Consider the following 27,875-nt stretch of genomic DNA (forward strand, 5'->3'; position numbering starts at 1 on the left):
ATCATTAGATGGCCCCTATAAAATGCTCCAACCACACTGCTACCTGCAAAATTGTAGACACCTTGAAAATAAATTGTATTGTCTTTACATTACAACAGGTAGATTGCCTGTATCACAGAGTGCTTCTGTTCAGGGTTAAAATAAACACTGCTGGCCCCACAAGAAAACCAGAACACTAAATTCACACAATGTGACTCAAGATCCATTTTGTTCTGCAATTTCCTATTTTACTGTATGACAGTCCAAGTGGTTTTTGGAGCACCTTGATATTCAAGGATAACTTGGGGTGTTCATGAGTTTTAAAAATAAGGATTAGTATCTGACTCCAATAATAATTCCACCATTGCCCAAAAGGAAGAGACACTGCAGAATGGCATGAGGAGTCAGTAGGTTCTGGTTTGGATCCATCAGAACCAGGAGCACTCTACTGGAAAGCTTTGCCAGTGAGACTGCAGCTGCCAGAGTAGGAGAAGCAGGCTTCCTGCTGCACAGGCTCTGCACCATCTACAGCTTCACAAGCTGAAATCCAGACCATAAACTGTCCCTGTGGAAATGAGGAGGCAGCTGCTGAGAAAGGTGCTCTGCAAGCACACAGGGTGCCATTTCTGGTCTGGCTATGGTTTCCAAGGACAAGCACACAAAAAGAATCCCAAGGTAATCCACTCTGGAAGCAACAATGATGTCAACAGCTACCATAATACTCCAAGTAAAAGGCTACAATTACCTTGCACAGTCAACAGCAGATGCTCTTTATCACCAATTCCCTACACCAGCTGAGAGTCCAGCTACATCATTATCTATCACCAGAAGAGAATTGATGTTTTCAAGCTTCTTCACTTCACCAAAACCATATTATTTTAAGACTCTTGACTACCTCTGACATCCTGTCCAGACAGACCCCGACTCAAAATTTAAACTCTATTCATGAGGTGAATAAACTTCAAACAAAATACCTAAAATACAGAAAAGGGTAAGATAAAAACAAGCAAATTAAGAAAGTGATACAAATAAATTAAGTACCTTAAAATTCAATGATTTGAGGGCAACTTCACTTCCAGGACTCTTTGTATCAAAAACAGTGGATTTTCACAAACTCTTTGCTAAGGTATCTGTCAGCTGGTTTTGGGTGGCCATTTACACAAGTCACATGCTAAAACTAAAAAGAAGAATGAAATCCATCTCCCTGCAAGAATGCGAGATTCAATAATGGATTTTGGAAAAAAAGGATGCATAATAGAAAATACAAAGTACATAGAACTCAGCAGAAAAGCAGATTAGCATGGTTCTTTTTATTCAAATGTTTTGAGATCTGTTTATGTACATATATAGGTATACATACAATACTTGCCACATTTGGCAGTTGTTGTTTAATGCATACAAGGTAAACAAGTACTTTTCATAATGAAACCTTAGTTTAGTCTGATGAGAGGCATGAAATTCCCAAGCAGATGCTTAGCTCACTAAAGCTGTTTCTGGTCTTTATTTCCAGTTTCATTACTTTTAGTAGTTTGTGACTTTAAGTCATCGAAGATTTGTTACAAGTAACATTAACTGTGACAGAAGTTTATTTGTTGGTTTTTTTTTTTACAATTTTTTACTCTTCTCTTAATTGCTGTTGTTTTATTTTGTTCCATCTTGTCACTTCAAGCCTCACCAGGAGATTGAAGCACCTCTGAATAATCTCACACAGAGACATGGTGGGTTTCACATGTGCACTATTTTTAAAATAAAGCAGAGTCATCCCTTTTGCCCATTTCCAGGCATCAACAGTCAACATCAAGAATTTCTACACAAAAAGCATGCCATAATGAATTTATAACACACCAGCTACAGAAATAAATGGCTGCTTTCTTTTTAGAGAAACCACAAATGAATTAAAATAAAGCAACAAAAAAACTTCTTCACATATGCCACACTTATGGAGAGGATCTATTTATTCCTGAGCAGGCTGGCAAGTATACATTGGTGGTCAAGTGGGGGAGAGGGAGGAGAAAAAGAATTTTAAGCTGATAAAGGCACAAAAGACAAAAACATTGAGGCGTTGAGAAAAAAAAAACCTGAAAAACATTATGAGAACTATCTTCAAACCATGTTGTTTTACTGATCAAAACAGTATTTGGTGAAGATAATAAAGCTGAACATTAAAGATGATGCAAGGTACTCAGGATAAAATTTCTCTTTAACTAACAAAACCCCTTAAGAATTTAGATGGAAAAAAACTGAAGAAAATACATTTATCTCTTTAGAACAGCATATTCCAATGCCTTCAGATATTCAGTATATACATCTGGATGAAGAATCAATAGAAATTCAACCTAGAAAAAAGCAGGTTTTTTGGGTTTTGTTTTTTAAATTAGCACTCCTTACATTTCAATCTCATCTTTTAGGCTGGCAAAATTACTTGTGACAAGTATATAAAGTTGAGAATATGGGACACATTTCTTTTACAGGATTTATAAAATACATTCTCATCTGTTTGAATGCAGGTACATCATCACAGAGGAGACAGTGCATACAATTTACAAGAGATATTTGTAGTAAAATTCAGAGATACATAACAACAAGCATCTCAACATAATACTAACTTGTAAGCCAGGTGCAAGTTTTTCAAACTGTACATGTATTTTTAAAAAGATACTGCCTTTTAAAATGTTTATATATTGAAGCATTTTCATTAAGATAAAACACCTTTTAAAACCAGTAAAATTATAGCAGCAATATGGGAGAATATCTAAGCCACATGAACATTATTAATTAAAATAAAACCAAACATGAAATATTACATTAGTCAGATGTTTGTGTTAATACCAAGAACAAGTAACACACAATTACTTATGTCAAACCAAGAAATCTGGATTTGTTCATCTATGAACAAATCTGTTGTATTCAAAGCAGTGTTGATTGCTGACTTTCACAATCACCTTTCTGGAGTGTCCTGGAGAACTCACTTGAATCTTAAATTCCAAGTCTGACTAACATCATTTTTTCATCTTTGTTTAGGAATTAAGGATGCTTTTAAATATGGATTCCTTAAAATGAAGCTTATTTTATTTACACTATTCAAAGTTTACCTTTCCTTCCAACAACAAAATGTGCAGGAGGATTTACGACATGCTATACAATGAAAAAATAGACTTTAAAAAGTCAGAACAATGCGAGTAAAACTGTACAACGTTTGTTCCCTGCTCCAGTTCATTGCACTATTAAATTAAACTGGATGAGTTGTCATGCCCAGATGACTTATTGTAGGATCAGAAAATCCACACACATGGAGGAGGTAAATGAATACTGCTTCAGGTATAGTGCCAAATGAAAAAAATACTATGAGTTATATCCAAGGAAAGCTTCTCATCACAGAAAGGAGCATGGCTAATTCTGAAAGGCAGCCCTCTTCATGTGGGACACAGAACTGCAAAAAAACCACAAATACACATCGATAAATATCAGTGAAGTTGATCTGCATAAAAATGTAATGTATATACTAAAATATTTAAGTGTTGGATTCTACCCTATTAGTAGCACGGTCAAATCTAGTAATCAACTGAAACTGGCAATTAAATTTTCAGCCTCTCTCAAAAGGTAATGAAGTGACACAACCCACTATCTTTAACTAGCATTATCCAGAAATGAGTTAACTAAAGGTCATGTCTTAAATAGTGCTTTTTAAAGTGTTATATCAGAAAACAGAACATTAAATAACAGGTGACGCATGCAGTTATATTTTAAAAATATGCACGGACAATTTGAGATACTAACTCTACTTTCTAATTCTGGTGCGGGTACTAGAATCACAGAGTGGCAAGATAAGACATGTCCTTCACGTGTTTCTCATTCCTGTTTCAATGGAAGACACAAACCTCAGAGCAATCCAGCTTTCAAACCAATGCTAGCACAACACAAAAGCAAATAAAGAAGTCAGGTGTAACGATTAAAACAAAAACTTCAAAGGCAAGAAAATAAATGTTCTCATTATCTGAAATACTTGCATAATTTAAAAATAGAACAAGGTGCAAATTCTTGCTTAATTAAAACAAAAGAAATGATAAGTTTTTACTTGAAAGATCAGGAATGAAATAGCAAGGAGAAAGACGGGCAATTTTCCTGCTTTCACGACATCTACATTCAGAAAAAAGAAGAAAACAATACTAGACAATTCATGCATTTTACTAACTACTAATGCATAAGATATTATTTTTAGCACTCTATTTTTGTCACAATTAATGTTTGAGGACTATTGGAAAAGAACATGGAGCTTAGCAGTAAATACATCTTATAAAGTTTACTGTAATAACACATCTGATTTCAAAGGAAATAATTCCAGCTGTAAGTACATACTTATATATTTTATATAATAGTTATGTAAGTATTATCCATGTACACAAAGCTAAATCTTCACATTTTGTAAAAACTGGAGGTTTAAAAGTAGTACTCTTGAAGTGACATGTCTAGATGTGATACCAGACAACCTACCCTAATACTTCATTCTGTGTATACACTGGTTGACATTTCATATGTATCACTGATTTGTTCTGGAAGTACAAATTAAGGAACTCTTGCTTCCAGCAGATTTTGTCAGATATTCTTCACTACCCATGTAGCAAGAAAACAAGATAATTCCCCTTCCCACAATGCTGTCCTGAGCTTCTACTTTAAACCTGCTGTGAAGTCCATCCCAGCAGGCCCTCTCCATGTTCTCATGCCCCAAAGAAGCAGGAGCCCCTGTATGGGCATTCAAGCAGGTGAAAACATCAGACTCGAGGAGATGTTGGCTTTTCAAGACAACAGCCACCAGCTCAATGCAAACAGCAGTTCCAGTCCCTCTCCTACCTAGATGCTGTTCCTTACAGTATTTCTGTTACTCCCACAACACCTGCTTCTGTCTTGCAGGGTTGAAATTGGCAGTTGCTACTTGTGACACTGAAGAGGCAAGCAACTGCACAGAGGCAATTTCTTCAGAAAGCAACCTAAACTTGCATACTGCAAAGATTACAGATGCAACTACACTATATAGAATATACATAATACTAATAATATAAATATTAATTTTTATAATATATATAAAATAATACTTGCATTATTGCACTTGGCAAATTAATCATTATGCAGAAAGTCATTATATCACACGCACAAGAAGAAAGACTGAAAGCTTTAAAAAGAAAGTAAAAACTCAATGAGCACTGTCCATACCAACACACTTTCATCAAAGGATATGGTACTTACTACTGTTGCAACACCTACACCCAATGCAGCTACAAGGTATGACACAAATATCTCCACCTGCTTTACAGCTTAACTTGTGCACAAAACACTAAGCCTATTTAGGTCTTTCAATGGACATAAGCACAGAGTTTTCAAATCACACTCTATTAGTTCAACTATCAAAAAAGGCCAATAGAAAGATGAGAAAAAACAGCATTTAAATACTGTGACCTTACTAAGCTGCCAGCTTCAGTCCAGAAGTGTGCTTTCTAAGATAAGGAATTTCAATCTTGGTTTGGTATTTCTTTCCCTGTCAGTAAATTCATTCCCCTACCCTTTTTAAAATCCCAGTTTCTCCTTCATGACTCCTAGTGATAAAATATAATAACAATACTGGTATATTAAAATACATTCAGAAAAAAAATAAGCACAATTGCAAATGCTGATCAATTTCATGTTACCAGCTATTTTAATTCTAAATCTATAAAATATAATATGAATCACACGCTAGTGGGAGAAGAACTAGAGTTCACTTGCAAAGCAAATCACTAATTCCCTTTCATTATCTTTAGGTTCAGGATAAAAATGTTCACTGAGAAGTAAAATCAAACAGAACCTCACAAAAGGAAAAATAGCCCCTTGAAAGTAATTTGGCTGCAATAAGAGAAACATGAACAAGAGAAGATAAGCTGCTACACTGTACCAGACTCTTCACAGGGTATGAACTTAGTCTGGCTTTGGGATACTTACCTTTGAGGAGATACTCCTTACAGAAAAGATCCAGGGGAGAGCTAAATGACCCCTGGAAAGAGGGACTTAAGCATGACAAGGAAAATGATGATATTTTTAACATTTTGGGGGACACAAGGGGGCAGCAGAAATTGGGGAAAGAAGATGCTTTAAAGAAAGCAAGCACCAGAAATAATTTCAAAACTAATAATCCTACTGAGAAATGCATGTAAAGATAGTTTTATCCCCTAACAGAAAATGACCTGAGTTGTGCTTTTTAATTTCTTTATTACACTGGATTTGCACACACCACGTTTTGAAGATTTCCACTTCCAGCACTTCAGAAGGATTAGCTGGTTATGGAAAAAAATAATTTTCATGGTAACACAGAAAGTCAGTAGCAGACCTGCAGAACTGTCCTTCAAGTTCCAGCTGTTGTCCAAACAACCTCACCCAATCATTATAAAATGCAGATAGTGAGTATTAGCACACACAGAGAGGGTCTGTGTCTTCCTACACAATCCAAATTTCAGAATTATTGGGTGTTTAGTTCATGTTATTCAAGATTACGCAGAATTTGTGAATTCTACAAAACACACTGGAATTCAGAGAAAATATAAACTTATTTCACTATCCTCAGAACACCAGTCATGTGGTAAGATTTTATGTTACATCAACAATTATGCTCAATTTTATGGTTCCATTCACCTTTCCATGTTTACAGCATTCTTCTATTTGTTCCTTTATATTGTACTGACAATACTTTGGCAGTAATTTTTCCTGACATTTTTTTCTTCAGCTTTTGCTTCTGAACAATTTAAGTAACTTGTCAACAGTGACCACTAGTATCTGGGCAAGTCTGTTAATAATTCTGTGGACAGCTATAACACCCACATAAGACTGCTATCCTAATTTTTTACATACCCCAGAATAGCAAGACAGTGCTGCTTTAAAAAAATAATTAAGAGCATGTGCTGCTTTAAAAAAATAATTAAGAGCATGTTTGTATGATTTATTTTTTCTGCTCTGTAAAACAGAATATAAAGTTTGAAAAAAGTTTTAACCTCTGTGCAGTCATATGCCAAACTGGATTTCCCATAAAGCTACACATATCCTAATGTCACAGGTAATTTACTGTCTGCTTTTTTTGTTGCAAGGCTGGAAAAAATGATCCTCAAAGGAACACGTACTTAACAGATTTTATCAGAACCAAGTACCTTTGGTGATGTAATTCACACATTTCAAAATTTCATTTCTTGATTAAAGCTTAAGAAAAATTAATAAAATCCATTCAGTGTAAAATGAATACAATTACCACTACACCATATGGACTATACCACTGGGTCCACGACTTCTTTCGGGAAACAAATTTAAACCCTAGATCTTCTTAAAAATTTTTACCTTGCCAAGACACTTTTAATCTTTACAGTGAAAAGAGGAAAATCCTCAAAAAGTAGGTCACTCTTTTTATTTTGGAATTTAAAAAATAGGTTAGAATTTCAGGTATTAAAGCTCAGCTGAAAGTTGATCTAAGTGGTTGTAAAGAATTCAACTTATCTCCTCTTAACAAGCTTTAAAAATAATGTGCAGAGAATAGACTGGTGGCTGGGAGTATTTTGTGCCATTAAAGCCTTGTGGGAGTTTCAGTTCAGAAGTTTAAGTGGCAGAAAAAGAGCAGCAGGTTACAACTTCAGAAACAACTGGAAGACTTGGCCTGTGCCAATAAATCTACAGTACAAGGTAACACCATTAGCCGAGTTATAAATATTTAACATCATGTCAACATAGCATATAAAGCTTAGTTAAGGCTATACTGAAAGGAAGAGTAAAATTCTATGCTCACTAGCTCTGCACTCACAACTATCTGCCACTGAACACACAAATCCACACAGGATGAAGAAAGGCTTGGTTCTGTTCACTAAGGAAATGGTAGCTGGAGGGAAAATGACTTTTCCTTTCACTGTGAGTGATGTGATTACTCTTCATGTTCCCACAATTTGTGTTTCACAATTTAAAGGTAATAATGTTTGCATATGATGGACGACATGTTTGATCCAAGACACTTCAATGCATGATGTTTTTGCAATTGTTGCATCTCACTAGTAGAACATCCTTGGTGATTTTCAAGTAATGAGCACATCATAAGAGGCAGGAAGGAACTTCAGTTCAAGCTTCCTAGCTCATCCTCTCATATGTTCAGGTAATGCACTTTTATATGCCTTCTTTGCTATTAAAAAAGATTTCTCCATTTCTCTAAGCTGCCAGTTTCTCCTCAATATCCCTGTAATCTGAAAGTTCCTCTGGGTAGCTACATCTAAAAATAAGAGCAGACAGTGTGAAAAGCACTGTTAAATCCAGTCACTTACTACCAGATGTATTATGAAGAGCAAAAAGTTTTAATTACTGACAACAGTTCATCCTCTTGGGTCAAAGATTCTGCTTCACAGAACTACAGTTTAGTGCCATCAAGACTAAAAAAAACCTTGACCATGATCCTACATGGTTCACATGCAAACACATCTGTCTAATTTAGGAAGAATTTTTGCAGAGTAAGTAAACAGTGGAAAAATCAAAGGAATCAATTGAAAGGATCTCTGCATTCTTATTTTATGTGGCAGTTCTTCAACCCTACACAACACTTAGAAATGGATCTCTTTCAACAGGAAGTCTGCTGGAGCTTCCAGAATATTGAATGTCTTTTTTCAGATTTTCTGAAGTGACACTACATTCTGAAGCACACTATATGTCACCCATAACTCAAACCTGAAAGTCCTTTCAGATATCTGTGAGATGAGATTATGAGAGTGACTGTAAATTTGTGTAAGAAATACAAAAACCTTTAAAAATCATATGGGGTGAGTGAAGTCAAAAGACAGTATGTTTGAAAAAAAGATGAGACTTGGAACACATGATACCAAAAGAAGAGAAAAGCTTCCGCAGCATATGAAAAGCTGAGTATTATACACATTTTGGTGGCAAATAAAATGGCACCCATAATCCTTCTGTACAGGTATTTGCTCAGACCTTGGGAGTTTGATGCATTTGCTAAAGTTTAATTACTTAAGGAAATTGTATCATATGCCAAGAATTAAGTAAGAACATAAGCATTAGCAAGATCTAGGCAAAAATGAAGTCAGATGAAAAACACTTTAAAATAATTTAACAACTTGGAAACTACCTGGAACAATTTCTTTAAAGCTAAAGCAAACAGTATTTTTTAATGTCTGACATTCTTTAAACATGGCCAATGTGTAAGACTGGAAAATAAATGACTCATACAAAAACTTATAAAACAATATCTAAAGAAGGTATAATAAGTAAAATAAATACTTTTCACTATTGATCAGAAGGTAACACTTGAAATGAATTTGTAAGCACTTTGCATAGCAAATGCTTTACTACCATGGGTAGTCTGAGTTCCAATTGCTGAAAAAACTGTACAATGGAAGATTTTAACTATACCCATTTCAATCCATAAGCCAGACTCCTTTGTTCCTGATGTCATTCAGCAGTTTGCTATATTTTACTAACAAAAACAAAATAAACATATTTTATGTATAAACTGTACCTCAGAGTGCTTGGACAAAACAGAACATAAATGAGAGCTGTGTTTGACTGAAAGACAACATAATTCATGAATGCTGTAGGATCTCTATTTTCAAATACACATTTGAAGTCAATCAAGTTAATTCAGAATCAAATAAAATCCCTGCTGAGAAGCATACTCACCCTTTAAAATATAATCTGTTAACAAGCTTGGCACTTTCTCGCTATCCTCTTTCATGGCATGCAGAACTAAAGAAAAAACAAGTCAGATATTTAGTCATAAATGAAACACAACATATAAAACAAATACCTTGGAGCAGTTCCAACTACTCATAGAGATACCACTATGAAATGTAAGAAATCTTTTAAGTGAAAGATGAGAAGATACAATGAGACAATGATGAGAAGATACAATGAGACATCACATCCTCTCCACATCTCACTTGTGTGATGCTCACTGAGCTCCAAAGTTTCTGAATGCAAGAGTCCCATTCCATGTGGTTAATATTACAGTAAAATGCCATCAGTCATAACAACAACATCTTCCCTATAAAAGATTCTCACCAGAAGGAAGTCGTGACATCCAAAAACTAAAGTATGCTAACAACTATTGCTGAGCTGGAAATCTCAGGACAGAAAAGCATGCTCCATTACTTAATATCTTTGATCACTACCTCAATTAATGGAAAATGCTGTGAATGATTCTATGGAAATATTAGTGGTGCTTTTCTCCCCTCCCTGAAATGGGGAATGTTATCTGCTGTAGGTTCGAAAAATCTCAACTACATGACTTAATTCAACATTAACTTACAATAATGCAAAAATGCCATTTTGTGACATACATGAGTAGATCATGTCCATCTTGCCTATTTCTGAAGAAGGAATGGACAACCATAAACTTGTCCGTGACTACATAAAGAAAAACAATGACTATATTTTATAAAGTGCTCCAGACACACCTGAAAGAAGCAAAAATACAAAATTCTACTGAAAAGCAGTATTTAATAAACTCCAAATTCCTCATATGAGACTCTAAACTCAAATGATAACAAGTGTTTTATTTCCATTTTTACACTGAAGGAAGACATTAGTGTTCATAACTATGGAGTAATACAGAGCTTTGAAAGAAAAACCAACTGAACAACCCTAAACACCTGCTTTACTGCCTGCCTGAACAACAGCAGAGACAGTGAGTCACAAACCTGCAACTGACTCACAGGATCAAGTTCCAACCAGCCCACAGAAATCAATATTGTTAGTACTCTTTACAATGCAATTGTGCAAGACATTTTTTTAATAAACCATCAAACAACAGAAAATATTTTCAAGAGGCTTTAATACGTGCTTAATAGTGTCAAGTGAAATTTAAATATGGCAAGAGGATAAAATTTCATGGCAAGAATAAACACAAAAAGAGAAATCCTTTGTCACAAAGTAAGTATGAATTAACACCTAAGGCTGTCTACTGTAGAAAAATAAAGGGAACTTTAATTCCTACTTAAACATTTCATTTACTCTGGAATTTATATAATATGAATTTTCTCTTTGCAGAAAACAACCAATGAGCCTTTTACCACCCCTGAGCCACCTGTGGAATCACAGAACTGCTGCTGAAAATCACCTTAAAGACACAGTGAGAGTCTCCACTGAAACCCGATCAAATGCATTGATGCACTCTACCACCTATTTTCAAACTTTTCCTACAAGCATCCAATGAAGGAAATGTTACTGACTTCTAAAGATGCTTTGTTGTATTAGAACACCATAAGAAGTATTTTTTTAAAATACAGCCTTGATTTCTTGCAAATTAGAATTTTAAAAAAAGCCCAATAAAATCAAACAACTAGAGGAGTTAGAACTCGTAATAATTTTGAGGATCTGGCCTAAAAAAGATGTGAAGAGCAGGGAATTCAAAGCATTGTAAAAACTGTGTTTGGTTTGGAATTCCTAATTATTGAAATTTATTGACAACAAAACCCCCCAGCCAAGACCACAGAGAGAAGCAGGCTATTTTAAAGGCAATCAATGCAATCATTATGGAACTAGTCCTAAGTATCTTGACATCCACTCCATTTTACTGAAGTCATTACAATAACCTCAGTAAAGCACAGCAAATGTAAACAAACAGGGATGTATCAGGCACTGTATGACCAGATTTCATGATATGCAGCCAACATCAAAACATGGGAACATTTACTTCCTGATACATGCAGGTTTCTGGCCTTCAGGGTTTCAGACAGCAGCTAGGAAACAAACCTAACATGAAGGCTCAGGAAACAAGCTGGCCAAAATCCATGGTTAAAATCATTCATCTTTACATACATGCCCAAGAGTAAGAGGGAAGAGAGAACTGGATGGATTCACTGGCTTTGAGCAGCCACAAGTGCATATACAATGAGGAAAGGATCAGGGGAATTTCATATGCTCACTTTTGGTTAATGTTTGAAGGTCTTCAACAGATGGGGGTCCATTTTTCTTCTCATAAGGAATGACGGTTGTCAAGTACTGTCAAATGAAAAACAGAGTTACTTGACAGTCCTTTCATGCAGCTTTGTTGTTTGCATTTTATTTTGTAAAAATTGTAGCAATTGAAAATGCTAGCTACAAATAATCATATTTCAGAACAGATTAAGATTCTACCTTTCCATCTCAGAGCTTTTATCACAGAAACCAAGTTTGTTTGATTTTTTTTCCCAAATTATGCGGCTACTAGAAGTCATGCAGCTAACTGTCTTCCCTGCAAAGAAAATGATGCTGTCCCACAGTTAGGTGAAAATGGAAACAGATGGCTTTCACCTTCTGCTGTTACACACTTCCAACCAAAAAGAACACGGCAAGCCTAATGGAACACAATATCCCAGAATACAGAATTTGATTTAAATTATCAGTTTTCATAGCTGACTATCATAGATAGTTTCAAACCAACTCCTTTTTAATTTTATTTACTGAAATCTTTAATTTTTGTCTGCTTAAAACAAAACACAACAAAATTTCTTAAATCTTTCAAGATTTTCATACCTGCAGTGCAACTAGGATTAATTTTCAAATTCTTGATGTAACCCTGTTGGGTCTTATATTGCATGCATTTTAGGCAACACCTTACTTTGCAGCCTATATGAATGTATATTCTCCTTAAAGAGGTCAGAATTACAAAAGTACTAAAATAGCTGGAATTTTCCCCAATGGAAAAGCTTCCTGAAAGTTCCCTCAAGTCAATTTTTAAGAATTAAAGAGGAACTTTATTCTAGTTTTACAGCTAGAAGGCATTAGGCAAAGTTAACCCTCAATGTCTCGTTCAGCTTGACATCTGTGTAATTCTCCAGGCAAGGAGCAGAGGACATGTGACAAGCAAGGTACAAGGAGCTGCACTGGCAGGGGGAGGCTGAGGGATGTCACACACAGCTACAACACTGCCACGTCTGCAGCAGGATCACACAGATCACACACCTCACACCCCAGCACAACAGCTGCCCAAAAGCCAAGCAGACTCGGCTCAGCAGCACTGAAGCCACTGCACAGGCGGTGCTGACACCTCCCCACGGCCTTCTGCAAACACAGGGAGCTCTTCTCCCTCCCTTTCCTTTTGGCATTTTTTCATGTTCACTCAGCACAGCAGAGAAGAGTATGCAATGCTCCTCAGGAAACAATCAATTTTCAATTTCTTTTCCAGGAGATGTAACCTAGCACCACCAAAGAACTGTGCTCTTAATAAAATTACCAGAATCTATAGCTAAATATAAGGCTGCCGAATCTGCCAATGGCAGAGATGAAAGTGGATCTACTAACACAGAAATCAGATTTCTGGCTGTCTTTTCCAGCCTTCAGAACTATGTGGCATTCTACCCTTTACCTGCACAACAAAACACTAGGATATTTCACTGTAGAAAATATAAACTAACCCTGTTTCACTGTACCAAATATCAACTAACCCTGTTTAGTACCAAGTATCAACTAAACCTGCTTCTCTTCTCCTGTAAACTTTACATTCCATTTTTCATCTCTAACAGTAGCAATTAAAAACAGAAAAAGGAATTTCTTAGTTTCCAGAAATACTTTCCTTCTACTCATCAAGTTTGTGGCTGTAACAATCAGTCTCTATAAAAGCACGATAAAAACTCATTTCCTGAATTGCTGTGTGAAGATAACATATTATGAAAAGAATGAAGGAGTGACTGAAGTGTAGCTTACTGACATGACCAAGTGTTAAATCTGCTGTGACCTCTAAATTTTTGAAGCAGATTTGATGACATGATAAAGCAGCAATTCCCACTGCAATTTTTCATCACCAATGAAAAGTGTTTGATATGCCTGAAAATCAAAATGAAGATGACTGTCTTGAATTTTCCTCTGGAAATACAATCCCAGAAAGAGCTACCAACATTTCAATGTCTTTTTTTTGACTACATTACCAGATAGGAACAGGGAGTTCCCACTGGAAGTTTCTCTTTATATGGTGAAAATCTCTTAAGTAATTTTTACTTATGTCTCAAACATGCACAGAAAATGGGACTAAGATTTTAAAAAGGGAAGTACCCACTATGAGACAAAAAATCCTAATCAAACAAAACCCTCCCAAACAAAAACAAATGCCATAGAAAAATGGATTTCAAGGCATTAATCATAACAGAGCTGGTATCTTTTCTACATTCTACTCTACATTTAATTTTAAATTCCTATTTTAAAGTCATATTCCATGACTTGCTTTAAGATACAGGAAAGGGAATATAAAACCCCAAAAGAGGTTTTCTATATCCATATGGATATAGAAAAAGATAAATCAGGAGAAAAGTGTGATCAACATGAAGGACAACATTAGAAAATTAACTCAAAAAATGACTGGAAGAGTTATTCAGTCATTTTAACAAACGATTATGCTACTTACATCTATATAGGAGGCAGTGAAAGTCTTTTAACCAAAAGTATGATGGGGTGGCATAGCTAGATAAGCTCACTTTATGAAAATATATGATATTTAAAATATCTAAAGATATGGGTATAAACAGCTGTAATTTATGGTTAAGATAGCCAAGGAAAAAAGCCCCAAAAACCAAAACAGCACACAGGTACAGCTTTACTAGTAGTGTGATAACAGAGAGTGATAAAAAGTCTTGTTAGGTAAGCTCTGTGCACGTGTTTAAGATCCCCAAAGCTGAGGACAAACAAATAACTGGATCAATGTATTCAAAAAATCTCATACATATATTTTGCCTGAGAAAGCAGGCAAGCCTTTGATTTCTAGTGTCATGATTACAGAATGACTTGAGAGGAGCTGTTGTACCTTCTAAACTCCTCTGCAGGATACAACACTCATCTTCTAGACAAAAGCCTAATCAGCCTTGACTTCTAAAGTACCAGTCAATTTATTGCCTCAATGGACTTCTCACCAGGGAAAAAAATAACTCTAATGGACTCCTCTGACAAAACTGCATAAACTAAAATAGTGGGTACACATTAAAAAATGTGAAATGCCAATATTTTGTAGTGTGCCAAAAGACTAAACAGCATAAACATTAGCAGTTCACAAAAATTCAGAATGCAGTTAATAAAATATATACTACAGATCTGAAACAGCAGGCAGGTTATTACTTTGAAATAAGGCATAAGAATCTTGCTTCCAAAGTACACACAACATCTATATAATGCCCACTGAAGCTGTCTCTGCTCTACATTTCAGTATTTAAATAACCAACTAAAAGATACAAACTTGCCTATGCCTGTATTTTATATTGGTAATCTGCAGCGCCCATATTTTGCTACTTTTAAAATCATGCAGTTTTCAAAGGCAAAAGAGTACAGTCTATACATTTTCCAGGTGTTACTCTGGTTTTAGATGCATCAGCTCTGAACATCTGAAGAAAAAAGAAAACAAAACCTTTCTCCATTATGCAAGTTGCTAATGCTGAAGGCTGAAACACTACATCTAACCTTATACACATTCTTTGACTGGTTATTAGATTTTTATAGACATGCAATTAAAGCATGCATTATGCTAAAACAGACTTTTAGTCTGGGGTAAGAAATACAGGTTATTAGCTCAGTGCATCAGGGTATCAAGTCTTGAATCTCTTGAGCTGCTGAGGAGAGAAAGAGACTGTAGGCTGATCAGAAACCTGAGGTAGGAAAGCAGAGATTCCAGCATTTTATCCTGTTTTTTCCTGTCTCAGCATTTATCTTCAGCTACTGTCAATTTTCAAGATCTCAGCTCCTCCCAAAAGTGCAAGCAAAGAATGAGAAAAAGGGAGAAGATAGCCCAGCACCTGTTTCTCTCCACTCGAGTTTCCAAACGTGTGGCGGAAGCCATTCTGTATGACATTTGAGATCCCTTCCATGCTGAAGCGCTAAAAGTAGTGAAAACACAGCAGAAAGACAAAAAAAAAAAAAGGGACAGAGAAAAGTTCAGAAGACTATTAATCAGCATTTATCAAGACTCTGAAAGACAAATGGCAAGGACAAGCTTGAAGGTGTATTCCAGCACACTTCTATTTCTTCAATCACCTACCTAATTTTTTTAATTGAAAAGCAAACCTTATAATGGCAGTTAAGCAGTATTTCTACACCAAAATTTAGTCAAACAAAATCTTCATACTGCAGACCTGATAATTCAGATAACTTGCCTTTTATGGCTGTTTAATTTCAAAATGTAAAAAAATAGCATTTTTCAAAGTTCAGCTCACTGTAAAATCCCCTCTAACATCTGTGTTTGAACAGTGTATGTTTAGAGACACTACTGACACCAATTTTTCAGATTTTAAGCATGTACCAGAAACACTGTTCAGAGGTAGTCATTTTCAGCTCTACCTCTTTAAAACTTTTTATGCTTTCATGCTTCCTTTTCCACAATAGAAGCAACAATTAGTATTTCCTATTTTCTGTCACATCATAAAATATACACAATTAGATAATAATAAACCCATATTGATTTCAAGCTCCATTGCATGGAATCATGGAATCCAAGTCAAGAAAAAGCAGTACATAATCCAACTACATATTTTTCCTTGAACTTTGTAATCCTTTTAACTTGCTGGAGAAGTAAAAGAAAATCAAAATCAAAACAGTATTGATGTTTAGCATGTGATATAAAGTCAGCAAGGGACATGAACATAAAAAGAAGAAACAGCCAAGCTGCTGACACAGGGCAGTATGATGAGCACACCTCAGCATGTTTATCTGAAAGTATTTATTTATGTGAGAGGAATAAAATGTGCTGGAATACAGTATTATTTTACCTTCTAAAGCACACAAGGTCAGTAAAGTCATAAATTTTGCCAAAGCCACCTTAACTCTTTTAAGATATTGTAGCTGAAGGAACTGGTATCTTCAAGCCCTGACTATTTTTAACTGCTCCCCTGTTTTCCCTTGTGAAAGAGATAGAAGTTCAAAAGTTTAAGAAACTGATTTACCCAAGGATGGTATCAAGGACAAAAAACTCAAAACACCCGTTTTTTTAAATATTCAGTTACAGTATCTACAGGAAAATTCATTTTCTTAAGAGCATGACAATTTAACTCAACTTCCAATCTTTGTATTTAAATGAGATTTCATTACAGTTAACCAAATACATTATTTATTAATAGAAACTCAGTCTTTGCAAAGCTGCAAGAAAATACTCTCTGTGTGCGCATTCACAGCCCAAAGGTATAAAAAAAAAAAAGAAAAAAAAAGACTGTTGAAGAAAGGAACCTGGAACCTTGCACCTCTTTCTGGGAGAGGGCTCTCAAATCTGTCCTTGATGACAGTGAAATCTATTTTCAAAGGAATCACACATATGCAGCTACAGTCTCACCTGTGAGCCAGTCTGTTCAACCCCCCTTAGAAAGCAATCTGACACATCTGGATCTTGAAGTGACCAAATACCAAAATGTCTTATCCTGGGACCATGTAAGTTATACCTGAAAGCATCATTCAAGTTTCTAATCTTTAAACCAACTAGAACAGTTTGTGAATCACTTGACTCAAGTTCCAAAACAAAGTAATTATTTTTCTTTCTAGGTAGAATATCCCTTTTTGGTTTTCCATGACTGGGAAGGAAACAGGAACTATTCACAGTGCTCTTGTAAAGGGATGACAATTTTGTATGGTTTTCCAGACATATACTTTCTTAAGTTCCACTAAAACTTAGCTACACACACAAACATCTCTCATTTGACAGATGAGATCAGAACCCTATTTGGGGTATATTACAGGCATCTTATGCTTGTAAGTTTAGAAATAAATTCTGAAGTATTAATATTTCATTATAAATGTTTATTCCTTATATTTGAAAAGCAAACCCCAAAAACCCTCTCATGTTGAACTGAAGCATACTTTCTGGGACTTAGCCAAGATACAAAAGCACATTTTTTGCATCCCATAAGAATCCCTAAGAAATTCAAACATTAATATCCCACTTAAGTAATTTAAAATTATACTAGACAGATAGGAAAGAAAAAATTGCATTGACAAGCTAATAACCTGATTTCTTTTGTTCTTTGACTTCTCTCATCCAACTCTACTTGAAAGACATTTTTCCTTTTGTTGCCATGTTCTGTAAAGAATAAAACAAATTATCTCCTCCCTGTACACATGCACTACGCTTTGGCCTCCTTCCTGTCTCCTGCTGAATGCAGTAACTCTGCCACAGGTAGGAGATCCAGGGTAAGACATGCACTTTTTTCCTACCTAGAACCAGCATGATCAATAAATATCTGTGCAACTACTGCAAGAACAGTAGTGAATTTCCTGCAAGACTAACACATACTAAAATTCACACAGTGAAACCAAACACATTAATGAATTTGCCTACTGACAACAGAACGCAGAGAAGTACATCCAAAGACAGTATTTTTTGCAAGAAAGGTGTGCTACTCCCAGGCTGATTTGCAAACAGTTAAAAAATATTTTCTGAATATGAGAGGAGTAAAATATATGGCCCTGTGAAAAAAAAATTCTCAACACAAAAAGCTTAAGCCTTGTTTGTGAATGAAGGTATGGAAGCAGGAGTACCAGGTATCTTAATATAATCTACTTCCCTTATTGGAAAAAAAACCAACAAAAAAAAATTAAATGTATGAAGACTTATAAAAATTTTCTTACTGTTCCAGGCATATGACCTCTTTCTTGTTTGCCATTCTGAGGGCTACCATTTTTCAGCTTCTTTTTCTTCTTTGCTGTTTCTTTGTGTTCTCGCTGTTTGTTTTGTACTTCAATGAGGACAGATATGAAGCTGTTTTTCACTTCCTTCTCAAACTCCAGCTCATCTCGTAGAGCCAGCTGCTGCACCAGTTCCTCAGAATAATCCTTAATAGCAGTCTCAATTTCCTCCAGCAGTTCATTTAATTCAGCAACAGACAATCTTTTGACTCCTACAAACAGTTTATATAGAAAGTAATATGTCAAGACTTTAAGCATGAGGAAACTTGTGGGAGCTACAAGAAAATATACTCTGAAATTTCTCAAACAAAAAAATTCAGTTTTAAAACCACAGAGAATAAAACAATATTCCTAAAGGAATAAACACATCCCAGAGGTGACAAGATTAGCAACAAATAAGACGGCTAAATTTTCTTAATTCTGAGAAATCTGGGATAATCTGCAAATATGAAGAATGTGTTGGTAGTTTATGCTCAAAGCTGAAGTAAGTGCTAAACTTCTGACACAACTATTAACTACTAGTTTGCTCTGCACTCACTGTTCAAAGGAAAAGGGCTCCGTATTTTCTGAACTATTGGGTGATGCACTACATATAGTGCAATTATGACCAAGCAGATGTTCTGAGGCTTGCTTGGGTTAAAAGCAAGCAGATCTTTGAGGCCTGCTTTCTGTTCCAGTTTAGATCTGACACGCCTAGGAAGCTGGCAAGTCCCAGCAGCTGCTGTGTCAAAGAACATAATCTTATTTGGCACTTGAGAAACAGCTAGTCCTGATTACACTGACAGATACAATCTGTTTAAGGACACTGCATAGATGCTTGCAATTATTTAATTTCATTGAATTAGTCTAGTAAATATCTTGTCTACAGGAATACTTGTAAGGGAAAGCACCTACAGGCAAGTGTTGAAAAATACAAATAAGGCCACAAACTACAAAAAAAGTGTAGCTCTTAGAAGCATCAAAGGTAGTAAGTGAAATGTGAATTTTTTCTCTTAAATTACAGCAGGGAAAACTGATTGGAGAAAGCTCCTTGTCACTTACTCAACTGAAGAGAAGGCAATGAAATCTGTTAAGACAATTCTGTGTCAAGGAGCCACAGTTTTTCCAGGTAGCAGGTAGCTTAGGCCTCAAACTCTGTTCAAACACTGTAACAGTACTGAGAGAGGGCCAACACTTAAAAATCTACTTCACAGTCTAAAAATCCAATTGCTCTAAAACCAAGCTTGATTTTTGGACTGCCTTAATGTATGACTTTTCCTATCCAAGAAAAAAGTAAATAAAAGTGATTTCCTCCTCTCAATCCTAAATGAATGAAAATCTCTGGTCTATCCTATGAAAACCAGAGTTCCTTGGAAAAACCTGTAAAAAATTCAGAGAGATGCAGACCAATTCTGAAGCACCTTCACACACTAAAAATAGGTAGCAAGAGTTTTTAATAAAATAGTGACCTGAAAGACATGAAAGCAGATTCTGAGAAACTGCTGAAGCAAAGTTAAATTATCTGCCAAAATAACTCAAGGCACTATTTGGTCGAGACTGACCTTTAAACTGTAAAGATGCAACAGACAAGATGGACTCCTGAGGCAAAGCAAAATTGACATGATATGAAATACTGAGCAAGCTTGATTAGCTCCAAAGCTTAAGACATATGGAACTGTCAGAAAACCAGGAAGCCCTGCTGAACACAATACATTTTGCTTTCACATTCCTGAAATTTATGTGTTGAGACAGTTAAGAGACCATTTTCATGGTTGGAATCTCTTCTATAAATCTGAAATGTAGCAGAAACTCTAAGTCATGCCACAAGAGGTCGGCCAGTTTTCTGAATCTTCTACAGAGCTTGTATTGTTAACCCAGACTATAGGAAAGAGAGCACCAAACTTTTAAAGAAAGACCAAAGCAGAAAAATCATCTATCAAATATTCTTTGTGTCCCTACTACCTTCTAGAATTCATGTTGACAAATGTAAAGATTACACAAAATTTTCCATCACAAAACTGATTAGTCACAGGTTTTTTTACATGCAATTCAGCCTACTACAATTTAATTATTAATCTAATTTCTGCTTTGCTTTTTGTATAGGGAAGCACACATGATTTAATTTGAGTGAAAGATACAAAGGATATTTTTCACTCTTAAGCTTTCTGAAGTGGAATGGAAAGGGAGGACCAAAAAATATGCATGGTCCTTATGGGGCAAAAAAGAAATGGTTGCCTTACTTTTGTGTTACTGTCTACCAAGATATGTTGCAATGACTGAAACTGTACCAAAGGTATAGTAAGTTTTATTTACTGAATAGCATCCAAGAGCTTTAGCTGATCTTAAAACAGTGTACTGGCATCAAGACAGTTTCTCACTTTATAGAAAATAATTAAGTTTAATAAAAAATGGCTAACTTATCACTTTACCAATGAAGGAATCTCATTTCAATGTACCAACCTTCAGAATATTTGCTTTAAATTTAAATTCTGTATAGTCTTATTTTTGTTCTTACTCAGAAAGCTGACAAAGGTAAGTCTTCTATGCACTAAATCTATGCTATTATTTCAGAACATTTTGAAAATATTTTTTGAATGCAGATATTTCATAAGATGGACTTGCTAAGAATCAAACACATGGCAAACTTACCCTTTAAAATATTTTCATTAAGCATAAGAGCAAAAATGCTAAATAAATACCACTTACTCTCTTCATAGCTGTTGTTTGTACTGGATCTCTTGAGGGTCTGAATTTCCTGGGAAAGTATAGAGAGCCGATCTGATTGGGTGGGGGTTTCATCATCTTCTGGATCAGGTGATTCCTGCATCATTTCCTCTATTTCTTCAATCACCTTTGGAAATGAAAATCTTTATAGAAACCCTTCTACATGAAGAGCTTGCAATTTGAAGCAAAGCTGGATGAAACAACCACCAAGACCAGATGGAAGAGGATCAATAAAATTATGCTGACATTTCCTCCCCATCCTTGCTCTGAGAATAATCACACCTTGTAACAGTAAATTGGTGATAGCATTTGAAACTATGGGGTCATTTCTATATGAAGGTACCCATGATTCTGCTTAAGAGAACTAAATTAAAGAGTAAGCTGGAGTATCTTTCTTGAATATTCAGTTGAAGGAAGACACAACAACAAAAATCAATTACCTCCTGCACTCCTTATTTCACCACACCTCTCTGTGTAAAACAAACGCCCCTCCCTCCTCCAACCAAAAACCAACAAAATGAAAACAAACAAAAACAACAAAGAAAAAGTCACAAAAAATTCTCTGAAAAACCAAAAAGCCCTCTAAACAGCCTGAAAATCTACTGTGCTTGTGAGAAGTTTTTTGAACTTCTCACGATCCACCATAACCGAAAGTTGATTTGCATCCCCAGGCGTAAGACCTGAGCCACACAAAAAGTATGACAACAGAAATTCTGTGCACAGATAGCTTACTTTACATCACATAAATGATTCCATTTCTACAGGCTAAATCATTAACTAGACATCTGAATAAATAACATAGCAACTTCTAGATGTTTAAAGGCCGTAGTCAGTGCTGAGATCTAACCCACAGTAAAAAAGAGCCCAGGCAGTTCAAGCAGTCCTGTCTCCTGTACTATTAATAACCGTGTTCATCACAGTTCACAGCTTAACCATTGCCTAACCATTTAAGCAACAACAAAACAGATTATTTGTTTGCTTACTGAAACAGGATCTTAATAGACCTTACTCAGAAGAGTAATTTTCAAGATAACTGAAGTAAATCCATGGATTTGAAGACTTTAGATACCAAGTAATTTGAAATCTTAATAGTAGAGATACTGATCTGCCCTCATGTTAGGTCAAAACTTCAAAGAATTCTCTCTAACAGCAAAGCCCTGTGAAACTATGAACTGCCACACAGTTATGCTGGAAAACTAAAAACTCCACCATACTACTAAGACTCTAAAATATTTTTGCTTTTTACACATACATTTAATTTAGTAGCATTCCTGACTAATTCATGGTAAGAAATACACAAAGATTTCAAAGACCCTGGACTATCACCCTCACCTGAAGTACTGAAACACTTTTCATATCTGAATGATGTAATGCTCTCTCCCTCATTATTAAAACCCGAAACAAAGAACAACCAACAAGCTTAGCTACAGTGAAGAGCAAGAACAACAACAAATAATAATAATAATAATAAACATTCTACACCAACAAGACTCTCTTTGCTGATCTCTTTACCTGCTCTGCTGTGAAGAGTGGCTCTTCATTGATGCAGGAAACAATGATAGAATGCATATCCAACTGTTCTCTCAGCTCTTCATCATCTGACAAGTCAAGGTTCAAGTTGTCATTTACCTAAAAAGCATGAAAAGGTGCATTTATATAAATATATATACACACCCCTAATGTGAGGGTATAAAATGCATGCAAACATGTACAAAAACAAATGGGTAATTATCACTGAATTTTAAGAATGAAACTGAATCTTGGCCCATAATAATGGAATCAATAGTTCTTTCTGTCAAATAGCCTGGAAAATGAAATCAAAACTGCAACTGGACAAAGCTAAAATAGCTGTCAATCTTTAATGTTGATAAATTATATCCATATACAAAGACCATACACACACTGACATGCAGACATCTACATGGGAGGCTGTCAAGGAAATAATTAAATCTTAATTGAAGATTGAGAAATGTCTGTGGGGGGTGGAAAACTTGCCAATTATGTCTAATGTTACACAAACCTCTTTAAAGGCTTCTATGGTTCCACTTCATCACATAATAAAAGACATGGAAAAAAGCTGAGAAGAGTTGATACTGAATGGTGGTATCAGAACGCTGGTATCACCCCAGATTATTTTAAAAAAATGTGTCATTGAATATCTCAGGGTCTTTTCAGAAAGAAAGAGAAGTAACACTTCCCATATATACACCACCAAATGACACTCATCCTTTCAAACCAAAGATATACATACACTAAGGGACATAGGTCCCCTCCTTAATAAGTCAGGCATATTTTACTCTCACACAGTGACATATCCTGGTTTATTTACAAAATTGTTTCTGTACTTTGTCTATTGCTACATTCCTGCCTAGAAAAGCCCCTCAAAGCTGCAATGCCCAACATCTGCCATTTGAGCTCAACTGCTTTAACTCATCTTTGGGCTAATTTACAAGCATCATGACAAGCTGTAAAAAGTCCTTGGTCTCACAATATCAGTTTTCAAATTTTCTTGTAATTCCTCCAATTTTCTCAGTTTCTTCAGAATAGTTCTCAGATTCATTTTGAATCTGCAACTGCTATTCCCAGATAGCTCACCTGCAGGGACAAAGAGACAATTTGCAGTTCTTCAGCCTTCAGAATGAGGTCAAATGTCCACTTTTTTCCACAATCTGAATTCCAGTAACTGTGCAGTGACAAGGCTCCACTATGACTCTCTCTTCACCTCCTACACAGATACACTCCAATCTGGCATTTTTAAATGTCTGCTGTCCTCAAGTATTTTTCCATGCACAAAGGACATGACAACAATGATGGGCCAGTAAGCAAGCATAACAGTTTATCTAGAAGGAGATCTGCTTTCACTCCTGACATCTCCAGAAACATTTTGAGAGACCTTCAAAAACACTTTGATAATACAGACTAATAAACCACCAAAGATGGCATCAGCTGTAACCTGCACTAAAAGGAACACCTGGCTTTCCACCCAGCCACACTCCATACCTGCTGTCCTCCTGCTAGCAGGGAATGAGCCATTGAAAAGCAATCTAGTGAAAACAAAACAAACAAGGAACTGCACAATCCCATTCCTCACACCACTGTGCGCAAAACTTCCACCCAGCTACTTCTTTTGCTGTCTGTATAAAAGTGTGCATAGATTGTCATGTGAAAGAACCAAGATCAGGTGAATCAGCCTTATTGACCTGATATCTTTCCCTGCTAAAACAGGAGGAGAAATGCTTTCTGCACAATTTTGGTAGCATGTTATTAGTTTCAAACGCATCAGGGAAGTGTTGCTTAGCTGTTAGCTTTCATTGTAAGGAAGATAAGATACTAGCTGGTCCATATGTGCTGTCACATATCCAGCAATGCTGCTGAACACAAAGCAGCAGAAGAAAAGTATGTCAAACACTCCCCACAGCCTTTGCACATCAGAAGGCATTCCATGTGGAGTGAAAGCTGAAAAAACTTCAGATACGTTTAAACCATGAATTGGTTTTCTCTCTACTGGCAGCATACCCGAGATTCTTTCTAATCCAGCAACACCACTTTACACTTTTTGATGTACTTTCTTCATAACTTCCTGCAAGTAACTTATAAAAACTATACTAAACATTTTCTTATGTTCTATACTTAGTTCCTTATCAAGAAATCCATTAGTCTTCCAGTCTATTTTCCCCTGACACAAGGTCACAGCATGGCAGGGTTGTATTTTTAGTTAAACTGTAAGACTTTAATTACTCTAAAACCATTTATAAATCTGAACAAGGACTCAATAAAAATTAGAAGAAACACAAGTTAAATTCAAGGGATAACCATGATATTCAAATCAAGAAAATGAGTTCCAAATTTGCACCTTCCTCTACTGAACCCCAAAGTATCTTCTTCAGCAGAACAATCTTTGCTCCTGTCACAGTAAAAAGCATCTGTTGATTATCTAATGATAATCAATTATCTTTGGCAGAAGCCAAAGCATTACTCAATTTTCAGATATTTTTACCACATAACTGAACTTCACTATGTTTAAAAGATAAGCCACTAGTTTCCTCAGAAAACCTGTGAGATGGGAATTCCTCCCAGCTTTTCCTCACGAAGTGTTTTAATCCACTTTGAAGAGCATCAGAGGACAACCCTTTCTATAAACCTCTCTGAAGCTCTTAATTCCTTGTTCCCGCCCCAGAGAACTATTCTAACTCTTAAATAAGGAAAACAAAACAAGCTCTTGCACTTCAGAGTCTCCTGGGCCACCTTTCTTGTTAAAGAAGCCATCTGACTGTGGAATTAGATGAACTTTGGGAAGTCCTCACTGGACTTACTAAATCAGAGTACTCCTGCTTCTTTTCTTCCCTTACCCAGGCCAGTGTTCAACATGAATCATACAGCAGAAAGATTTTATGTGAAACACTTTCTCATTTTACATTTTCTTCTGTCATGCTCTGGCTCTAATGAGGAGTCATCTAAAACTAACCCTGAATTATTCCAGCCCAGGGTGATACAAACATACATCAATGGTTCTTTGATTTTTGAAAAGCTCTCATGTATAATGGCAAGTACTACAAATATTTTCAGCCACTTAAAAACAACATTCTTTTATACAAATGCAAACAGTGTTACTTCCCTGCTGAGTACTGAAGATCCAAAGAGGGTACTTCTGCTGATCAGAACTTACCCCTTTTTCTGAAAGATTCAGTGTTGGCAAGTGCAAAGCTCTGGTGTGGGAAGATTTCCAGTCAACTGGCATCACATTACCATAATTATCAGTCAAGGCATTCCAAATCCTGAAGAAAAGAATAAAAGAACAAAAATGCAGACCTCAAAACAAGCAGCAACTGAATCAGCAATAACCATATTCCTAATAAGCGTATACCTCTTTCAGTATTTTCCTCCCTAAATATTCATCTGCAAATTACTGAAAATATTTTTAGTGTTTTAAAGCTATGAGAAAATGTTTTTTTGATAAATGTAAGTTACTTCCCGTTTTAAGCAACAATGTATGCACAGCAGTGAAAGAAACCAATAAATGAAGACACAGCTTCTATACTAATTATGTAACTACACTCAAAATCCTTTCTGGGGGTGGATGAGCCTTTCCGTCAATGAAATTTGAGCTGAGCTATAAATTACATTCCTAATGTTTAGCAGAGGCTGAGTACCAAATTCTAAGTTCTGAGCCAAACCTTTTCTTTTTTTTCTTTCCATTTATCACAGAATAATGAAAACGTACAGATCAGACTAAAATTTTGGAAGAATCAATTTTTTTTTTCTAGGAGAGCTCAGCCCACCACTCTTGTCCTTGGTCAGTCTTTACTGTTTCTAGAGTGTGTATCCTCTCTGCCTGTCCCGGAGGCTTGCAAAGGCAGAGGGAGGCTGGTGAAGCCGCAGCTCAGTCTGCAGCCACAGCAGCCCCGTGAGCACGCTGCTTCCTCCAGTCCCCAGGCGAGCCCCGCTCCAGGCGCTGTGCTGTGGGTGGATGTTTGCGATGGTTGCCTAGCTAAGGCTCGCAGGAGGCTGGAGGAAAGGCCGAGGCAGACACAGAGGGGCAGACAGAGCCTCGTCACTGCCCAGCGTGATTCATGGTTCACTGAACTCACCCCACTGTTTACACCACTGATCTAGTATTTTGCTAACAGGCTTTATTTTATTCTTATCTTGGAAGAACAGAGAGACAGCTGAGTTACCTTAAAGGAAGACAGCAGTATTTTTAATGAAGGTAAGCTGACTACATTCACTATAAAATAAGTAACAGAAGCATTCGTAAAATAATGTTAAAAACTGTACAGCAGCATGGCCCAGAAAGGCTCTATTCCTCCGCGGAAAAAACTCCGAACAATTTTCGCAGTTGCAGCTGCAATTTTGTTCTTCACCTGCTTTCTGCACTTTCCATGTTGAAATTCAAGCAGTGAGACAGCGGACACTTTGCAAGAAGCTAAACAAATACTAACCACGGTCACTGCACTTCAGAACAAGTACTTCTCGCCAGCTCGGCGGGGTAAGAGGCTCTGGGATGCTCGCACGCTTCCCTGGCACTCAGGGGGATAAAGCCGGAGGGCTCCCGTCAAACCCGCGCCGCGCCGGCCGAACGCGCCCCCTCGCCGAGGCCCGGCGCTCCCAGCTGCAGCCCCGGGGCGGGGAAAGGCTCCGCTCCCGCAGCCCACAAGCCCTGCTGGGCTCCGCAAGGCCCAGAGGCAGCGCTCTCGCAGGGCAGGGCTGGCGGCCCGCGCTGTGCCCTCAAGCCGGGCCGGGCCGGGCCTCCCCTCCGCTCCCTCTCCGCGCCCCCGGCCCGCACTCACTCGTCGTCCTGCAGCGCGCTCTGCTCCGTGAGCGGCCGCAGCGGAACGCGGCTCTCGCCGCCGCCAGCCCGGGCCTGCGGGGGCTCGAAGCAGAGGGACAGCTTCGCCCCGAGATCCCCGCCGCTCCAGCCGCCCTTGTCGCAGGCAGGCTCGGGGCCGCTCCCCGCGGAGGGCTGGAATCCCGAGAAGTCCTGCCAATCGCCCGGGTCTCGCTGAGAGGTCGCCGCCGCCGCCATAGCTGGGGACGCGGCGCTGCGCGCTCCCGGCGGTGCGCGCTCCCGG

At 36.9% G+C, this 27,875-nt stretch overlaps 1 protein-coding gene across 1 annotated transcript; it reads right to left on the reverse strand.

The window, feature by feature from the left end:
- Nucleotides 1-1,269: 1,269 nt before the first annotated feature.
- Nucleotides 1,270-27,864, reverse strand: FEZ2 (fasciculation and elongation protein zeta 2). Its single transcript, XM_064708778.1, has 9 exons — nt 27,594-27,864; nt 25,973-26,081; nt 22,819-22,935; nt 21,289-21,433; nt 18,547-18,815; nt 15,732-15,812; nt 11,904-11,979; nt 9,658-9,723; nt 1,270-3,409 (listed from the first exon to the last, which is right to left on the reverse strand). The coding sequence occupies exons 1-9, from the start codon at nt 27,827-27,829 to the stop codon at nt 3,393-3,395; spliced, it is 1,116 nt and encodes a 371-aa protein (XP_064564848.1). The 5' UTR covers nt 27,830-27,864; the 3' UTR covers nt 1,270-3,392.
- Between the last annotated feature and the right edge of the window lie 11 nt (nt 27,865-27,875).

This window comes from Zonotrichia leucophrys, chromosome 3 (genome assembly GCF_028769735.1).
Source record: "Zonotrichia leucophrys gambelii isolate GWCS_2022_RI chromosome 3, RI_Zleu_2.0, whole genome shotgun sequence".
NCBI lineage: Eukaryota > Metazoa > Chordata > Aves > Passeriformes > Passerellidae > Zonotrichia > Zonotrichia leucophrys.

Excerpts from the sequence above, each read along its gene's own strand:
- FEZ2 (XM_064708778.1), bottom strand. The coding sequence starts at position 27,829 with ATGGCGGCGGCGGCGACCTCTCAGCGAGACCCGGGCGATTGGCAGGAC. Across the intron at positions 15,813-18,546 it reads GAGGTCATATGCCTGGAACA|CGCTTCAGCATGGAAGGGAT; the intron begins GTAAGAAAATTT and ends CACTACTTTTAG. Across the intron at positions 11,980-15,731 it reads ACTCGAGTGGAGAGAAACAG|TACTTGACAACCGTCATTCC; the intron begins GTGCTGGGCTAT and ends TTCATTTGACAG.